This window comes from Amyelois transitella, chromosome 20 (assembly GCF_032362555.1).
Source record: "Amyelois transitella isolate CPQ chromosome 20, ilAmyTran1.1, whole genome shotgun sequence".
In the NCBI taxonomy this organism is placed as follows: domain Eukaryota; kingdom Metazoa; phylum Arthropoda; class Insecta; order Lepidoptera; family Pyralidae; genus Amyelois; species Amyelois transitella.
The window spans coordinates 1,761,029-1,779,187 of NC_083523.1; the positions used below are offsets into that span (position 1 = coordinate 1,761,029).

General features: G+C 36.9%; 2 protein-coding genes across 3 annotated transcripts; one reads left to right on the top strand and one right to left on the bottom strand.

Annotated features, from left to right (window-relative positions):
* Positions 1–2,096: 2,096 nt before the first annotated feature.
* Positions 2,097–4,160, bottom strand: LOC106138451 (protein tipE). Its single transcript, XM_013339603.2, has 2 exons — positions 3,592–4,160; positions 2,097–2,308 (listed from the first exon to the last, which is right to left on the bottom strand). Exons 1-2 carry the CDS (start codon positions 4,074–4,076, stop codon positions 2,113–2,115), a joined length of 681 nt encoding a protein of 226 aa, XP_013195057.1. The 5' UTR covers positions 4,077–4,160; the 3' UTR covers positions 2,097–2,112.
* A 1,403-nt stretch (positions 4,161–5,563) lies between these two features.
* LOC106138452 (pseudouridylate synthase 1 homolog) lies at positions 5,564–14,596 on the top strand. Of its 2 annotated transcripts, none has more exons than XM_060950036.1 (7): positions 5,564–5,672; positions 5,927–6,182; positions 6,729–6,895; positions 8,851–9,124; positions 10,280–10,379; positions 11,806–11,961; positions 13,083–14,596. In XM_060950036.1, exons 2-7 carry the CDS (start codon positions 5,953–5,955, stop codon positions 13,419–13,421), a joined length of 1,266 nt encoding a protein of 421 aa, XP_060806019.1. In that variant the 5' UTR covers positions 5,564–5,672; positions 5,927–5,952; the 3' UTR covers positions 13,422–14,596. The 2 variants fall into 2 exon arrangements, with proteins under 2 accessions (XP_060806019.1, XP_013195058.2); XM_013339604.2 differs by having other exon boundaries at positions 5,570–5,747.
* The last annotated feature ends 3,563 nt before the right edge of the window (positions 14,597–18,159 follow it).

An 18,159-nucleotide genomic window follows, 5' to 3' on the forward strand; every position in this document is an offset into this window, starting at 1 on the left:
ATTATATTGTGCTTCCTGCGTGATGTCTACGAACATATTAATTGTTAAACTACCGTTAGAGGGCGCTATAACTACATATTAGATTTGAAAACAATGTTCTACGTTTAAAAAAATCGTTATTTGCATGACATGTTACATAACTACCCTCTTATGGAGTTATCTGTTTTATGTTATTGCTTGTGAAGATATAGTGGAATGTTGAAATGCAATGTCTTATCGTCTGTCTATTTCTATCTTAAAGTTAACTGGAGTGTTAGAAAGAGAGAGAAGATAAGACGATGCGCCTTTGTTCGGGATTAGGCTGAACTCTTCATGGGATAAATGCGATGTTAAATATACAGGGTGATTAAATTATGTCAGACCGTTTTGGTTATTGCAACCGATATAAAGGAACTTGCCGTAAAATTTACGCAAGTCGATTAAAAACTTCATAGATTTTAGATGACTTACAGTACAGATCACAGTTAAAGAAACATTATTTTCAAATCTAATCAAGTTTCAAATTCAATAGTGTGGTTTAAAACGAAATTTAATACTACTCTATTAAACATAGTTAATTATGCTCATTAACGGTCAATGTTTAGGCATTTAAAACATGCCATTAACACACACACAGATATTGTAAATATTATTAATGTTGGAAAGCTAAGCAAATCATTATATTGTACTGTTAAACGTAACAAATATATGTACGAATGAAGACTGAGGTATAGATAGGCTTTTTTAAATTGACATTTTAAAGTATTAATATGGGTTTTGAGATTTTCAATTGTCAACAAAATTGTTTCATGAAATGTCGCTATATAAAACTTTGGCCGCAAAAGACGAAGTATATCGACGTATCTTAGACCCACAATCCCGTTGAAAAAGTGGTCGAATCCAACGAATTCGTTCGTAAGTTCGAAAATAGATCTTAAGGTGTTACAATAACGCACACAATCGTCGAAAATACAAAACTGCATAACCACGAGTCGAATTTATCTTTTTATCTTTGAAGAATCGTGTGCTTTATTGCAATACGTTAAGATCCATTTTTGAATGTTGTATATCTGTAAAATGATGTTTAAAAGTGCGGATGGGTTTATTTAAATTTACTCTAGTTTGTGAATTACTGCTATCTTGATACTTACAGCAATAAGTAAAGATCCATATTAATACTTAGGAATAGTATTTGAGGACCTAAGATTGGTACTGGACTGATTGATAATTTTTGTACTCTAAAGACGCATTATAAACCTTGAAATAAATACTTATTTGATAATGGTTTAATTTTATTTCTTACTTTACCCAATTTTTTTTTATTTTTTATGAAAGAGAAAAATATAAGTTTCTTGCAGAGGTAATAAGGCAATCTCAATGCTGTTATTGTGCCATAAAACTAAATGTTGCCTTTCAGTCTTTTCTGTCAATTAACTCTGTCTACCCCGTAGTCATAAAATAAAGATATAGTTAAAATATGCCATCGCGTCTATCATCTCTGTCTGTCATCATCCCTTGCATATTTTAGTCTTCAAGACTTTACTGTATCCCCCCCTAGGAGCCAACAGTCTCGAAGCCTTAAAAGCCACGTTCTGGTGTAACGAATTCATGATTAATGGAATTAATTCAAATAGTGATAGGTTGCTAGCCCATAGTCTACACGAAAAGTTCTACGTTTATTGATGCCTTTCGCATCGCCTTAAATGACATTATGAGAAAATATGGAGTGGTTCTATTCTAAAATGTCGGGAACCACGCGGCACAATGACGCGATTATATGAAGGTGAAAAACTTACCTAACCCGAATTGACAACCTAAGAAATAAACTATATTGGTATAATAAAACGACAATGCCGCGTGGTTACCGGCACCAATAAACAAAAAAAGAATGGGACCACTCCATTTTGTTCCCATGGATGTCGTAAAAGGCAATTAAGGGATAGGCTTATAAACTTGGGATTCTTCTTTAAAACGATGGGCTAGTAACCTGTCACTATTTATATTTAATCTCAACTGTTTTCAAGACTGTTGTCTCTATCCACCCCGCAAGGGATACAGACGTGATCATATGTATGTAATAAAACGCCGAATACACTAATATATATATACACCTTTATTTACAACACTTGGACCTCAAGCGAGTCTATACACCGAAGTTTCATCTGGAGACAGGGTTGGTAATCGTGGAGGTCGACGAGGGGGCCGGCGGCGTCGTCTCGGCCGGCACTCGCAGTGTAAAGCGCAGAGTCCTATTCCAGCGCAGCCCGACAGGAACAATGGTAACGCCAAGGTACGTGTCACAGTAGCAACCTGCTCCCCTCTTGACCACCTGTGAAGACATATTAAAAGAGGCTTTAATCAGTTTGTGTTTTTTTTTTGAGAAATTAAATTTTGAACTTATTTGTTGACACGTTAGAGTTACAAGTTAAAATTATTTAAATCAAATAAAAACTACTTATAAAAAAGAAAGACAAAAGATGATTACAAACTAAAATTTAATTTACTAATTGTACAGTCCCTGCATAGCATCAACATGATTCTCTGAGCCAGATAATTTCCAGCTCTCTGGTCACGAAATACCTCTATCATTTCGGGTGTGAGAGTATTATAAAATCTTAGGTAATGCATGAAGCGAAAGAAGTATGCAGGGATCCTCGAAAGTTGTACCTAGTCTGCTTCCGGGAAAAAGCCGTGATGTTATTCAAAATTAATTGCCTTGGCGTGCTTTTATTCCTGCAACTTTTAATTTGAATACCACGTCAATATTGATCATTAGTTGGTGTCAGACAATACCGTTGCATTTACATTATTTATCTACAAAATTATAAATTCCGTTACCACTATCTTTGTTAGATATATAGCGCCAAAACAATAAAAATCTATAGATTTTTATTTTTTAAATAAAGCAGTTGTTATTCAGACATGGTGTTATTAATGATATTTCATGGTGGCAGCGGTGGGATACAAAACCGCGCCATTGAAGAGACAGGGGATCAAAAACGACTAAGGATATTCATCTGAGCATTAGAAATGGACATTCCGGTTATAAGACCTAACCTACCGAGAGGCCCCCCTTTTTCACTAACACTAACAAGATACCTCATTATGGTCAAGGTATATAATATATTCAAGTCTATTAATTAGGATGACCAAAGAGAATATAGAGAATACAGATAGATTGATGATACGGATGATGATTTAATATAAATTATAATATAAACCTTCCTCAGATCAGTTGGTTTTATTTTGACACAGATTTAAAAAGATTACTTGAAGCTTTTCATGAACATTTAAATGTATGTTAGATCTAGCAATAGAATGTTTATGTTCGATTTTGATATACATACCCTACAAGTAGTTTTTGAGATTTATAATTTTGTAAAAAAAAAAGGTTTTGTAAAAGTTCGCAGCGAGCGACTAGTATTTAAGAGTTAGGTACCAGTTCTTGTCGGTTTTATTTGTTTTCTCTGTTATTTTTTTTATTCACTGCTATATTTATACCTACTACTTCTCCTATTATAATTTAGTTTTTGGTATTCGTCCTTTTCTCTCTCTTTCCATTAATTATTCCTTCGACTTTTCTTTCTTAAATACAAAATTAAAAATAATTACCTCGGAATCACCACACTGGTGTCGGCCCGCGACCAGTAGCAAGGGTATTTCGCCCCAACGTATCCATAACTCGTCGTGAAGTTCTCGCAGTCCACCGTCGGAGGGTACCCGCACCCCTTGATATTCACGTACAAAACCGCCGGCCTCCACTCGTGCATGCTCGCTTTGTATTTCACATGCAACTGTATGCATTTGTAGGCGTCACTAGTGCAGCCTTCGCGACACGACGCCCATGTGCAGTTATCCAAGCCGAGGCGATCGTCTCTTCTTTCTGTTATACATTCCGCTGGTAATGGATCGAAGTCTGCTGCGAGGGCGCTCAGTGCTGGGTCCGCGTATAGTGGTACGAGGAATAATAGGGCTGAGCCACCTCCTCCCAGTAAAGCAGCGAGCGTAACGGTGATGTACCGCGTTAGTTTGGCCCTCGTCTCCCCTCGGCGCCGTGGGGGCCTCACGACCAGGCGTTCTTCACTTCCACCTCTCATTTTGCAATGCGTCACCCCATGATGAATACTTTGGCCTGAATATGCAGTGGTCAGACGCGCATGCGCTGTTGTTGGACCTGCGCTGTCGAAGTTGATGGAGAAAGTACGCAGCCCAGGGCAGTGTTGAATTAGACGCCCCTCGACCTAGCGTTGAAAATTCACATTAAAAGTAGGTTGGCTGTTGCTAATTTAGTGTTCAACTAATTGAGTAGCTGCAATTGAATCTGGAAGAAATTGTATTGAATTAAATCTACACTTTCAATAATACATAATATTAAGGTATAAGTATTGCAAAACTTTAGGTACTTTCATTAAACTTTGACAAATTTATCTTGCTTAGTTTCAAGCTGGAGAGAACTCGATTCAGAAGCCTAACTTACGTAAGAAGTTAGGCTTCTGAATCGAGTCTTCCAAATATTATTCGCAGTAATCCAAGCGAAGGCAAAAGCTATATTAATTATGTAACAAAATTTGAATTCAAGTCAATTCTTTATTGAACATACTGCCGTCTATGCAAGAAAGACATTCCTATTAATGAGATATCGGATTATCAGTTTTTTTTCTGCTTCGTCAACACTGGCAAAAATATATTAGTAACGTGACGTCGGCGTCGATAAATTGTGTTAGGTTGATGTAGGTACCTACTACGTATTTAGAACAAGCTTTTGTTTTTGACTTCTGTCCTTTTTACGCAGTAAAAAGGTATTAAAGGACACGTTTCAACAGAGTCAACTATATCTCTGTACTTTTATCAAAATCCGTTTAGTGGTTTAGGTGTGAACTAACAGACAGACATACAGAGTTTAGAAGGAAAGTAGGGATTATCACTTAAGGGCGTCCCTTTATTTAGCTGCACTAGGGCCGAAACTGACTGACCTTGAAAAATACGCCGCTGGCAAGGTTGCGCATGGGGTGGGTATAGTGGGGTCTCCTGCAGGTCTCTCAATGGGCAGTGTAACAATGACCAAGTTTCATTAATAATTTAGGTCGGACCACAGTTGGATGACCTAATTTCTATAATTTTACCCTGCTCTGTGTCCGTTTTGAAGAACGTTCCGTTCTCTTCTTTGAAAGGGACCTAGCCTAGCAAGCCTAATTAAGTGCTTAGGTTGTTTGTAATTGGTAGCTTTTTGACAAATACTTTATATAACTTAAATTTAATTTATTGAAATTGAATTTTCTGATTTTGATTTTTGAAAAAAGGCACTTCCGAATCTTTAATTCCTTATCTGAAAACCTATGAAATGACCATAACAGTCATCGCTGCTAATATTCCCTTTTTTATAAACTTTCTTTATATACTAGCCCATATTATTATGCATAAAAATATTTTCTTCAAATTATAGCGACATTATCATGACGTGATTGTGAAATTGTGTATTTATGTAGCTATCGATATTTTAGCTGCGACATTATCGATTCTATTGGATTTTCTATATATCGATACCGTTGCAAATTCTTTGCTTGCAACCCTACTAGTGTAAAAAAAAAACTTAAAGCGTGATAACTTTGGGATTGGGATTTACTTTATTTACGGCGGAAAACATTTTAATTGCAGTGCATATATGTTTTAAAACTTTAATTTGTGAATTTTAGGTATGTCACTTAAATTATTGCAATTATTTGTTAGTACATTGAGAAATAACCTGCCCAGACATCCTATTAAACCAGGTACTTTAATATTATCGTGCATATTTCTCATGTTATTTTCATTTTTATATAAATGTTACTTTTAAGTTTCACTTGTATTCGTAAAATTCACGCCTGACGCAGGATCCAGTCATTTTGAATTTCATAACCTAAAAATTTTGTGACGATACTGCTTATGTGGGTATTTATGTGTTGTTTAGGTCTCCAACTTCGTTTTACAACAGCTATGGACGCGGTAGCCATTGATACGACTCCAAAAGATAAAAATAGAGATATAGTCAGTAATAAAAACATGACAAGATATAAAAGGCGTTATATGAAAAGACAATGGGAGGATTTGGCGACGAGCAAAGAAGAAGGGGAATCAGCTGAGAAGAAATCTTGTGAAAGGATTAAAAGGAAAAAAGTAGCTTTATTACTTGGCTATTGTGGAGTGGACTACTTTGGCATGCAAAGGTAGATATTTGACCTATTTTTGTATAAACAGACTATTTTCTACCATCACCCTATATACATACATACCACGTATTTATCACCGAACATTCTCGAAAAAAATGAGAGGCCATATTTAATTGTATTGCTGAATACCTACATTATTTCAATGTTAAATATCATGATTGAATATAAAAAACAAACATTATCTATGCCCCAGCTCTAGTCCTGTCAAAACACTCACTTGGAAAAGACATTGGAGTCGCCTATGATCCAATAAAATTGAAGAAATATAAGTGAATAAAAATAATAGCACATTATAACAGTTGAATGTGAGGGTACCTGCACTTTCCGGCAACTGGATGTGTAAAACAACGATTCAATAAGGGTTTAGGTTCCACTACAAAGTTTGTGATGGTCAAATGGGAGATGCTTTGTTTAAGACATGACTTGCCCAATCAAAGATCCATGATAAATGGCTTACCTCCAGGCTCTCCACAGCGATGTGGATGTAACTCGCACTATAGCCCGGAGTGAGATCAGCACAATATAACAATGCTTTGTTCACAGGAATCCTGGAGTGCAAACAATTGAAGAAGACTTGTTCAAGGCTCTCCTAGATGCAAAATATATCACGGAAGATGACTTCAAGAGCCAACAGAACATACAGTTTCAACGGAGCTCACGGACAGACAAAGGAGTCTCGGCAGCTAGACAGGTTGTGTCTTTAAAGCTACGTTAGTATTTCTTTTTTTATGCTTACTGTTTATGATGAATAATGATTAACTATAGATAGGCTGCGCTTCCGTAATAATTATACTGTGAGGGTAAATAAATCCTATCTTTGTAAACCCTTTGAAAGCCATGGACACTTTTAGGCGCCTATTAGAAATTTGGCCAAGATGCTGCTGCGCTTCCATAATAATTATACTGTGAGGGTAAATAAATTTTATCTTTGTTAACCCTTTGAAAGTCATGGACACTTTTAGGCGCCTATTAGAAATTTGGCCAAGATGCCAACATCACCTTATGGTGCCTTAGTAAAGTAACAATTTTAAAACACAAAAATCGTTAGTAACTCTGTTTCATAAACATCTATGTCTATCATTGAAGTTGCTCAAATGGACAAAAACTTTAGTCATGGCCACGGGGAAGAATCATAATTTTACTTGCGGCGTTCAAAAGGTTAAAGGGGCCAAACTCCCAACTAAATTGAAGAAGTCTGTGTTACTTATGATGTCTCATTATTCAAAATTGGTCAAGTAGTTTTGAAATATTAACAATAATGCAAACCTTTCTCTTTATAACTGGTCTACATCAAAATTGCCTTTTACATGAAAATACACTATATTGATTGTATTTCACTTGCTGAACATAAATATACAAGTTAAAATTCATAGTTAGCTCTTAATGTGCATTTATGTCATAAATATAATAGCGGGTAGCGCGACGTTTAGTGATTAATTACCCGCGGATTATTTTTTTTTCACCTCTGTTTGTTGCATTTAACGCTGACTGTGTTTTGTTCAACAGTTAAAACGTGAAATTGTTACCGTTTTTTTTTTGTCATTTTTAGTGAAAAATCTACAGTTTTCGTTATGTCGCGTAAATGTGTTTACAAATTTGCTATACCCAGTACTGTTGTTTTTTGTGCGAGTGGTGATAGTCGGGCTAGATCTTTACATTACATAAAAAAGGATTGAAATCGTAGACTAAGCCTGAATCCTGGAGAAAAGAACGTCAAGCACCTTCCTCTAGTTAATTCCAAAAAAAAATCTTTTACCACCTTTACTTATCAAACTGGGACAAATGAAAAACTGAAGGCTCTCAACAAGGATGTACCAGCATTCAAATACCTTGGAATTAAATTTCCATGTATAAGCGACGCCAAAATTAAAGAAGGAATCTTAATCGGGCCTCAAATGAGAGAGATTCTAAAGGACCAAAACTTTGATTCAGTTTTAAAAAGCCCTGGCTTTGAAAAGAAGCATGGGAATCTTTTAGAGCAGTCGTTCATAGTCGTTCATGGTTTTTTGGGCAATAAGAGAAATGAAAATAATGTTGTTGAACTTGTGAACAATCTCCTTCAAAAGTAACAACATATTGCAATGTCTTTAAAAATTCATTTTCTTCACTCTTATCTTTATTAGCCGTGTGATTCCCGGCACCAATAAAAAAAATAGAATAGGACCACTCCATCTCTGTCCCATGGATGTCGTAAAAGGCGACTAAGGGATAGGCTTTAAAACTTGGGATTCTTCTTTTAGGCGATGGGCTAGCAACCTGTCACTATTTGGGTCTCAATTCTGTCAGCGAGCCAAAAAGCTGAACGTGGCCTATCAGTCTTTTTGGGACTGTTGGCTCTGTCTTCCCCGCGAGGGATATAGACGTGACTATATGTATGTATGTAATATATAATTATATACATACATACATACATACATAAACTCACGCCTCTTTCCCGGAGGGGTTGGCAGAGACTACCTCTTTCCACTTGCCACGATCCCTGCATACTTCCTTTGCTTCATCCACATTCATTAAAAACAAATAATCTCGTCAATATCTGTTCTAGAGTAGAGTACAGAGAAGGCCACAAGGAGATTTTACACTGATGGAGTTGAGGGCGACAGCTAGTAATGAAATAAAAATGTGATGAGGTGATGATAAACATAAAAATATTTTTATCTTACAGCCTTAGAAGCAGATATTGAAGAAATAAATAAGAGATTGCCAGAATGTATAAGAATATTTGGCCTAAAAAGGGTCACAAACAGATTCAACTCAAAAGTGAAGTGCAACGCTCGAACATATAGCTATACTCTTCCAACATACGCGTTTGAGCCCAGTCTCGATACTGAGGAAGAGAGAAAGGGATATAGGATATCAAAAGAGAAACTAGAACAAGTTAATAAAGTTTTAAGTGTTTATAATGGAACTAAAAGTTATCACAATTTTACGGAGAAAAAGTAAGATATTATTTATTCATACATATATTTGCACATACATTTAGAGCGTCCGTGGTCGAATCGGTAAGGTGTCCGGTTAAAACGAATGTTTTCCAAAGGTCATCAGTTCGGATCCCACCGCGACCAATGTACCAACGACAATTTTCGAAGTTATGTGTTACGGCCTCTGTGGCGCAGCGGTAGTACGCTTGTCTGCGACACCGGAGGTCCCGGGTTCGAATCCCGGCCAGGGCATGATGAGAAAAGAACTTTTTCCGATTGGCCTGGGTCTTGGATGTTTATCTATTATATATAAGTATATTATTATACAATATAGTATCGTTGAGTTAGTATCTCGTAACACAAGTCTCGAACTTACTTCGAGGCTAACTCAATCTGTGTAATTTGTCCCGTATATATTTATATTTATATTATTTATGTACATTAGTTTGAATACTAACCGATGCTCCGTACGGTGAGGAAACATCGCGAGGAAACCTGCACATTCTGGCAACTGGGTGTGCAACCATATGATCCAATACGGGTTAGGTTCCCCTGCAAAGGTTGTGGAGGTCAGGTGGGAGACGCTTCATGTTAAAACCTGACTAACCCAATCTAGAAACATGGATAAAGGCTTACCCTGAGCATCCTCACCAGAGTGGTGAGGATGCAACCGGGACTAAAGCCAGGAGGAAGAACATATACATACATACATATGGTCACGTCTATATCCCTTGTGGGGTAGACAGAGCCAACAGTCTTGAAAAGACTGATAGGCCACGCTCAGCTATTTGGCTTAATGATAGAATTGAGATTCAAATAGTGACAGGTTGCTAGCCCATCGCCTAAAATAAAGAATCCAAGTTTGTAAGCCTATCCCTTAGTCGCCTTTTACGACATCCATGGGAAAGAGATGGAGTGGTCCTATTCTTTTTTGTACTGGTGCCGGGAACCACACGGCACCCGGGAACCACACGGCACACTTATACTTTATACTTACATTATGTCCATTTAGTTACAACTTTAAAAAAGAGTCATTGGCACATGGCCGAAGTGGGATTTGAACGGGATTTGACTTTGTGTCTTTATACGTATCACACATTTTAACCGGGCACCTTATCCGCCGACGCTCATCTACCGTGTTATTCTTCATAATTAATTAAAATTAATTTTTAGGCATCACACCGACCCCTCAGCGTCGCGGTACATGATGGGTTTCAGCATAGAGAAAGTGTTTGTTGAATCTGATATGGAATTCGCCGTTTTATTAGTTAAGGTAAGTCATTCTTAATAGCTTTTGCTTCTAAGGGGGCTTAGCTCCTATGGAGAAAAGGTGGTTACGCCGTGCGGTAGTTGCGGCACTTAAGAATAGGACCACTTCATTTTTTTTTGCCATAGATGTCGTAAAAGGCTATTAAGGGATACTCTAATTTAACTTCAGATTCTTCTTTTAGGCAATGGGCTATCAACTGTCATGTCAATTTCACTATATGAATTTCAATTCTATCTTGAAGCCATACAGTTGAATGTGGCCTTTCAGTCTTTGTGAGACTCTGTCCACCCCTTACGGGAAAAATTCATAACTTTAAGCTTACGGATCCGTCCGCGTAAAACGAAAGTCTTGTTGCTACAGGAACTTCAGAAAATCCTCTCGTGGTGCATACCACGACCACAGAATGAACTTACATGACTCATGTCAAATCTCTACGACTCCATTGTGGGCTGAGCTTTGTCTGTCAGTCAGTCACTCCGTAACACTAAGTATATATATATATATAACACTAAGTATATATATATATATATATATATATATATATATATATATATATATATATATATATATATATATATATATATATATATATATACAGTAGAATCCGTTTAGTACGACTTCGCATATAACAACCAACCGTTTTTAGCGACGCAACTATAGACATATGTTTGGTTTCGTATCGAGCCACTATGAAAGTACATTCGTTTATTACGACTCCGCTTATAACGACCGACCGCTTTTAACGACGGAATTCAACGCACATTGTCCGGTTATAACGACGTGCGTCGACGTGTTTACAAACAAATCTAAGTTATAGGTACATAATAGAAGCTATCCCCGCCCCGCGCACCTACCTAGCCCATGCATCGCGGACTGTCTGTTTTGTTTATGTTACATTTCCTAATTTGCGGGTGACAAGTGAGTGCGCGTACTAAAATGGCTAAGCGAAAAAGTTTCTCTATTGAAGAAAAAAGTTTTATTTTACAACGTTTTTACAATTGCATAATGCAGTCCGTACTTCTTACTATAAAAATAAAAAACAAAAACAATCAAAAATTACCGACTTTTTGCAGTAGGTGTTGCGTTGTTTTAAATTACTTATTGATTAATCTCATTTCTTTTCCTTCTTAGTACACTTCTGTACCGTATATGTATGCATATTATTATATGTGAAATAAATAAATATTTTTAATTCAATGTTTTTTTTTGTCTGTTAGTCACCTTAATACGTATTAATACGTATGTACATAAATTTTGTATATGATTATTAAAAAAAAAAAAATGATTGTTTAGTACGACTTCCGGTTATTACGACGTAATATCACTGGTCCCTTGACCGTCGTTATAACCGGATTCCACTGTATATATAACACTAAGAATATATATATATATAACTTTTTTATATATATATAGTTATCCTTTTCACCAGGGTCAAAGCTTCATGTTGCACCAAATCAGAAAGATGGTGGGCCTGATGATCGCAGTGGTCAGAGGTCACGCAGACGAGGGTGTTATGGAGAAGGCCTTCGGAAAAGATAAGGTCATGATACCGACTGCACCAGGATTGGGGTTGGTTTTGGATATGGTGAGTTACATTCATTAGTTAGGTCGGAGTGGGAAGACCTAGACGAACGTATCTTGATCAAATCAAGGACGTCCTGGTAAAGGGTCAGGTCAATAGTACCCGAAACCGCCGAGCTTGTATGAAGAGAGTTATGAATGTGGATGAAGCGAAGGAAGTAGGTATGCAGTGATCGTGGCTAGTGGAAAGATGTAGTCTCTGCCTACCCCTCCGGGAAAGAGGCGTGATTTTATGTAATGTTATGTTTTATGAGAGCGTTAAGGAGTATGTTGGGTGTGAAATTGAGTGACCGGATAAGGAACAGCGTGATAAGGGAATGTTGTGATGTGAAAGAAGATGTAGTTACAGGAATAGAAAAGGGTATGTTGAGATGGTTCGGTCATGTGGAGAGGATGAATGAAAACAGGTTGACTAAGCAGATATACATGGAGAGTGTGGAGGGAAAGGTCGGAGTGGGAAGACCTAGACGAACATATCTTGAACAAATCAAGGACGTCCTGGTAAAGGGTCAGGTCAATAGTACCCGAAACCGCCGAGCTTGTATGAAGAGAGTTATGAATGTGGATGAAGCGAAGGAAGTATGCAGAGATCGTGGCAAGTGGAAAGATGTAGTCTCTGCCTGGGAAAGAGGCGTGATTTTATGTAATGTTTTAAGTTACATTCGTATAAACAAAGTATCGCTATAAGCGATAAGACCGCCCATTGTACTACAACATTGTTCTTTTTGTTTGTTTGTAATATCTTTACTGCGTAGAAATTAAAACAGTAACAAGAAATATTACATAGTTATAAAAGAAACAAATCACTTGCGTTAACGTACTTATCCCATGAAGGGATCTCTTCCAGTCAACCGGCAAACAATAAAGGAACTAGATAATTATTTTAAAAACGGCAAGTCATGGTCGTACGATACCCGGCACCATTAAAAAAAAGAATAGGACCACTCATCTCCTTCTAAGTGATATGCTTTCAAGACTTTCTGCTCTGTCTACCTCGCAAGGTATACGTGATTATAATGTATGTATGTTTTTTTTTATCGTTCCGTTTGTCCCTGTTATTCAACGGAAAAGCTAAAAGATTTGTTATTAAAATTAGTGATATCATACAAATTATTACATTTTTAGGTACACTATGACAGGTACGATGCTAAATTTAAAGTGAGCCACGAAAGTCTGACATGGGAACCGCTAGAGGACACAATACAAAAATTCAAACACGAATACATATATCCTAATATAGTCAAAGGAGAAATTGAGGGGAATTCCATGGGTGCGTGGCTGGAAAAACTCAAAACGCATTCTTATGAGCCGTCCGATGACGTCACAGACGAGAAAGCGACGGAAGATGCCGAGAAAGAGATAGCAGACGATGATGACGATTGTGAGGAAAAAGAAGAGATCGATGATGAAGCGGAGAAAGAACTAAATGGGGTGGAGAACAGTGAAAAGAAAGAGTTTGTATAGTTACAGATTTAGCATTGACATAGATTAATCTAGTTCCCTTCTAAAGTATGAATTAAAATGATAATTAGTTAACTGAAAGAACATGCGAGGAACTCGATTCAAGAAATCTGATTGAAAAAGCCCTAGAGTTTAATGCGCCGTTAAAAAATAATAAGGCTCCCTAGGGAACCTAATGCAATGTTTTAGGATCCCTTGCGGTTAAGAAGGTCGTGTCGTCGTGTAAAACCTGACTCACCCAATCCAGTTTCATGGTCTCATCGGTCTCTCGGACCCCGAGCTAGTCTCCAGAGAATTGAGGACTCAAACCGGGAATAATACATGACGAAATATGTTTGCATCAAGTCTTAGTAAATTTGCATTAGTAATGCGTTTAGAACATTATAGAAGGATTACTTTATTACAATTAGGACGGCCATTGTGGCGCAGTGGCAGTACGCTTGTCTGTGACAGGGGTACCGGGTTCGAATCCCGGTCAGGGCATGATGAGAAAAGAACTTTTTCTGATTGGCCTGGGTCTTGGATGTTTATCTATATAAGTATTTATTATAAAATATAATATTGTTGAGTTAGTATCTCGTTACACAAGTCTCGCACTAACTTCGGGGCTAACTCAATCTATGTAATTTGTCCCATATATATTTATTTACTTACTATTGTCATCCAATTTTTTTATTACCTTTGGTAAACTATAATATATGTATATAAAAAAAGATAATGACTGGAGAAAAAATAACGCCGCTACAGCTAGTACTTATGTAAGTTTTATTTTATCAAAAATTATAATTAGGCTATAATTAGCTAAGTTAACTTTTTCCTTATTTATGTTTTATAATATTTCTCCTTTGCTGGCAAAAATATATTTTTTAGATTAATGAATGATCACAAATAATTCATCTGGCATGAGTTTGACTAAGTACAATATCTTTTTAGTTTTGGTTATGTGCAAGAATTTAAAAACAAAACCAAAAAAGTTAACTTAGCGAATTGCGAGACCGTGCCTTCATCATGCCTTTTCAGTTTTAATAAATGATATGTATGCAATCAGATTAAAGTGCACTTGAAATATATAGGAATTATCTTGACATTAGATTAAGGTAAAATTATCTTGATACCTATTAAAAATATTTATAAGAAAATTAATAAAGCTTCAATCTTAAACCCGTAGGTTTAATTTGCACATTTTTTTTTATTTTGTATGCCCCTCTTATATGGAGCAAATATACATGATATAAAAAAGTAGAAGGAAAGTGTGTCTGTATATTTTATTATATATCATAAAAACAAATATTGGGGGGGAAAATGGTGGAATAGGAATTAAAAAAAAAACTATATGTACGTCAATGGCATAGTCTCTTCAAACAAAAAAGTCTTAATTCAAACAAAAAACTTCCGAACCTTGTAACCGCCATTTTAACTATGTTTACCTTTCAAAAATGGATCGAATTCATCGCAAAAACGCACACAATCCTAAAATGTCAAATTCAGATTGTGAGCATTATTGTAATACTTTAAGATCCATTTTCGAATGGACGGACGGTCGCCTATGTTTGGTTCGGATACATTTTCAGCAGGATTTTGACTATCATACGAAAAAATATGACGATTACCCTAAACGCGGTTATGTAAATTAATTCTGATGATAATATTATGGGAAGTCTTGGCACGTTTTTCATTCATTGTCGTTTCAGTTAATGGTTGTGAATTATTTGAACCCACAAATGTAGATTTCGTCAGGGGAATGATTTAGGAAGTTTTGTGGTCGATGCATGAACATTTTAAGGACAATTTTCTCTTACTCTGCAGTTATCTAAAGACAGAAAGGGGGCCGCAGAGAGGATAAGAATAAAGGGGCTGCCCCCATGGCATGGCACGCTGCTTCACTTTTTATTATGACGTGAAACCAGACAGCTATAGTTTCTCGCGCAATAAAATGGTGTCGCGCGTGCCATACTACGGGGTCTGGAGAATAAGAGCGTTGGAAGGAAAGTTGTCTTATCTCCTTTCTCTTTCTAGCTTTGAGGTTAACTGGACTGGTAAAAAGAGAAAATATAAGGCTTCAATTTCGAATAAGAGGGATGGTCGTTGATTCTTCAAAAATTAAATATAATAATTAGTGTGTGGGTAGAGTTTTAGCGAAATAGTTTTTAGCATTTGGTGTTTTTTACTAAATAAAATTGAATACCAAATGTTAAAAACCGTTGAGACTATCGACATACTAATGAACATTAGCTTTTGCAGAATTAGCTAAGATCACGATAGCGTGGTGCGTTGTCTTCAAAATTCAAATTTTTTTATTCATTATTATAGGATATTATTATATCGCTTAATAATTGTCGTATGGTTTAACAACTTGGTCTTAAGTCTTACTTCAATTTTTTCGTCTAAAAGGAATGAGTTCTACAGTGCAACCTCGATATTACAAAAAAAATATTCGATATATCAAGTAATTCGTTGAACTGAGGATGATGAACCAAGATGTCGAAAATCCCTGTATGTCAGTCCAAATAGTTGAGCTTCATGGTCTTTTATATGCTGGCACATTAAATCTTTTTGCTCTTTCGTAAATACAGTCTTAAAACGACCCAAACCTTTTTTTGACGCATCTTTGACAGTACTATTTAATCGATACTTTTTTACTCTATCTGCCAATGTCGATTGCGGAACCGAGAATTTTCGAGACGTGAGACTATATCCACTCCTTCTTTCTGTTACTTCTAAAATAGCATTTCTCATATAATCCTCACTCCAAGATTGTCGATTTGTCGTTTGAAAACTATAACAAATATACAGATAAAATGAAAATAAATGGAAAAATAAATATGACGGCGAAGTTGTACAAAACCGGGTACCACCCGATATTACCCCGTATGGTTTTGCCCTAAACGCAATGACAATGATCAGTTTGCAATGGTCCTTTTAGTGACTAGATTTCAAGCTTTGGCGGCTAGTTCCCACTAGTTCAATTGGTCAGTTCAATCGTTGAACTAGTGAGACTTTTTTTTCTCAGTAGTTCAACTTAGTACAATTCTCCCGAAAGTTGAACTACTGAGAAAAAAAAGTCTCACTAGTTCAACGATTGAACTGACCAATTGAACTAGTGGGAACGAGCCACTTTGGCGATCATCCGCATGGCTTGTAAAACGTCAATTGTAGTTGGCGTTCATCATCAGTAATAAATCGTCTGATGATGCCTTGGTCCAGCCATTACATTCATCGCCTTTGAATGATAAGGTTTTGTCAGGTAAACATTTATAGAAGTCCAGTTTCATCGGCGTTAAAGATGTCTTCGGGATCGTATCCGGCGGTCAGCTCTGCCAGTTGGTTGGTTTCAGGAAAGCTAAGAGCTTTTAAAACGCAGGTATAGCGTTTTAAATCTCGTAGTAATACAGGAACAGTATTACTACCAGCTTTTAAAACGCTATACTTAATATTAAAATCTCTACCAAGTCTCATGTTTTAGTAGGGCGCCTTCTCTGTACCTTCTGTATTTTACAACAATTAAGAATCATAGCATCTTGTGCACTCTATTTATATGAGGAGTAAAAAGAACGGTGGATATTCATAATATCGTTCTTTGTCAAACTAGCACGTTGTAGATTTTTTTTATGTGAACAGTTTAGTTTTTGTGTAGTTTCTGGTGCTAGTTCTTAAACATTTTAAATTGCAGTCGTTGTTACATAAGGTACATAATTTAATGTACTGTAATACAATAATGTATGAATTCAATACACGAGCAATACACGAAAAAGTTCTGTGTAGCAACTAACGTAGAAAGTCTGTTATTTGAGTTTGTTTTTGACAAACTTTTGTTCGGTAATAAGAGCTTCGTACGGCATTGTGGATTCGTGACATCATCGTTTTCATAATATCATCATCAAAGTTAGTCTGAACAAACACATTGAGCGTTTCTGCAGCCTTCAGAGCATCAGATACACTCAATGTTGGATGAGTCTCCTCTGGTTCGTCATCATCGCCGTCGCTTTCTTGGCTATTCGCGTCGCTGGCAATGATATTTTCCACGATGTTTTCATCACACGGCTCTTCGCACGTGGCGACAGCATCATCGACACAGGTGAATTGTTCAGAGTCCTCGTTTGTTATGGGTAACATACATACATACACATACATAAAATCACGCCTCTTTCCCGGAGGGGTAGGCAGAGACTACCTCTTTCCACTTGCCACGATCTCTGCATACTTCTTTCGCTTCGTCCACATTCATAACTCTCTTCATACAAGCTCGGCGGTTTCGGGTACTTTTGACCTGACCCTTTACCAGGACGTCCTTAATTTGATCAAGATACGTTCGTCTAGGTCTTCCCACTCCGACCTTTCCCTCCACACTCTCCTTGTATATCTGCTTAGTCAACCTGCTTTCATTCATCCTCTCCACATGACCGAACCATCTTAACATACCCTTTTCTATTCCTGTAACTACATCTTCTTTCACATCACAACATTCCCTTATCACGCTGTTCCTTATCCTGTCACTCAATTTCACACCCATCATACTCCTTAACGCTCTCATTTCCACTGCATTTATTCTGCTTTCATGCTTCTTTTGCCATACCCAACTTTCACTCCCATACATTAATGTCGGGACCAACACGCCCCTGTGCACAGCCAGTCGAGCCTTTTTGGATAGTTTCTGACTGCTCATAAAGGCATGCAAAGCTCCATTCACCATGTTCCCCGCGTTCACTCTCCTTTCAATATCACTATCATACTTGCCATCTGA

What these genes read in the sequence shown, in the direction of transcription:
- LOC106138451 (XM_013339603.2), bottom strand. Translation starts at nt 4,076, where the DNA reads ATGAGAGGTGGAAGTGAAGAACGCCTGGTCGTGAGGCCCCCACGGCGC. An exon ending in ACCAGTGTGGTGATTCCGAG is followed by an intron (nt 2,309 to 3,591) that starts GTAATTATTTTT and finishes ATGTCTTCACAG; the next exon opens with GTGGTCAAGAGGGGAGCAGG.
- LOC106138452 (XM_013339604.2), top strand. Translation starts at nt 5,675, where the DNA reads ATGTCACTTAAATTATTGCAATTATTTGTTAGTACATTGAGAAATAAC. An exon ending in GACTACTTTGGCATGCAAAG is followed by an intron (nt 6,183 to 6,728) that starts GTAGATATTTGA and finishes CTTTGTTCACAG; the next exon opens with GAATCCTGGAGTGCAAACAA. An exon ending in GGTTGTGTCTTTAAAGCTAC is followed by an intron (nt 6,896 to 8,850) that starts GTTAGTATTTCT and finishes TTTATCTTACAG; the next exon opens with CCTTAGAAGCAGATATTGAA.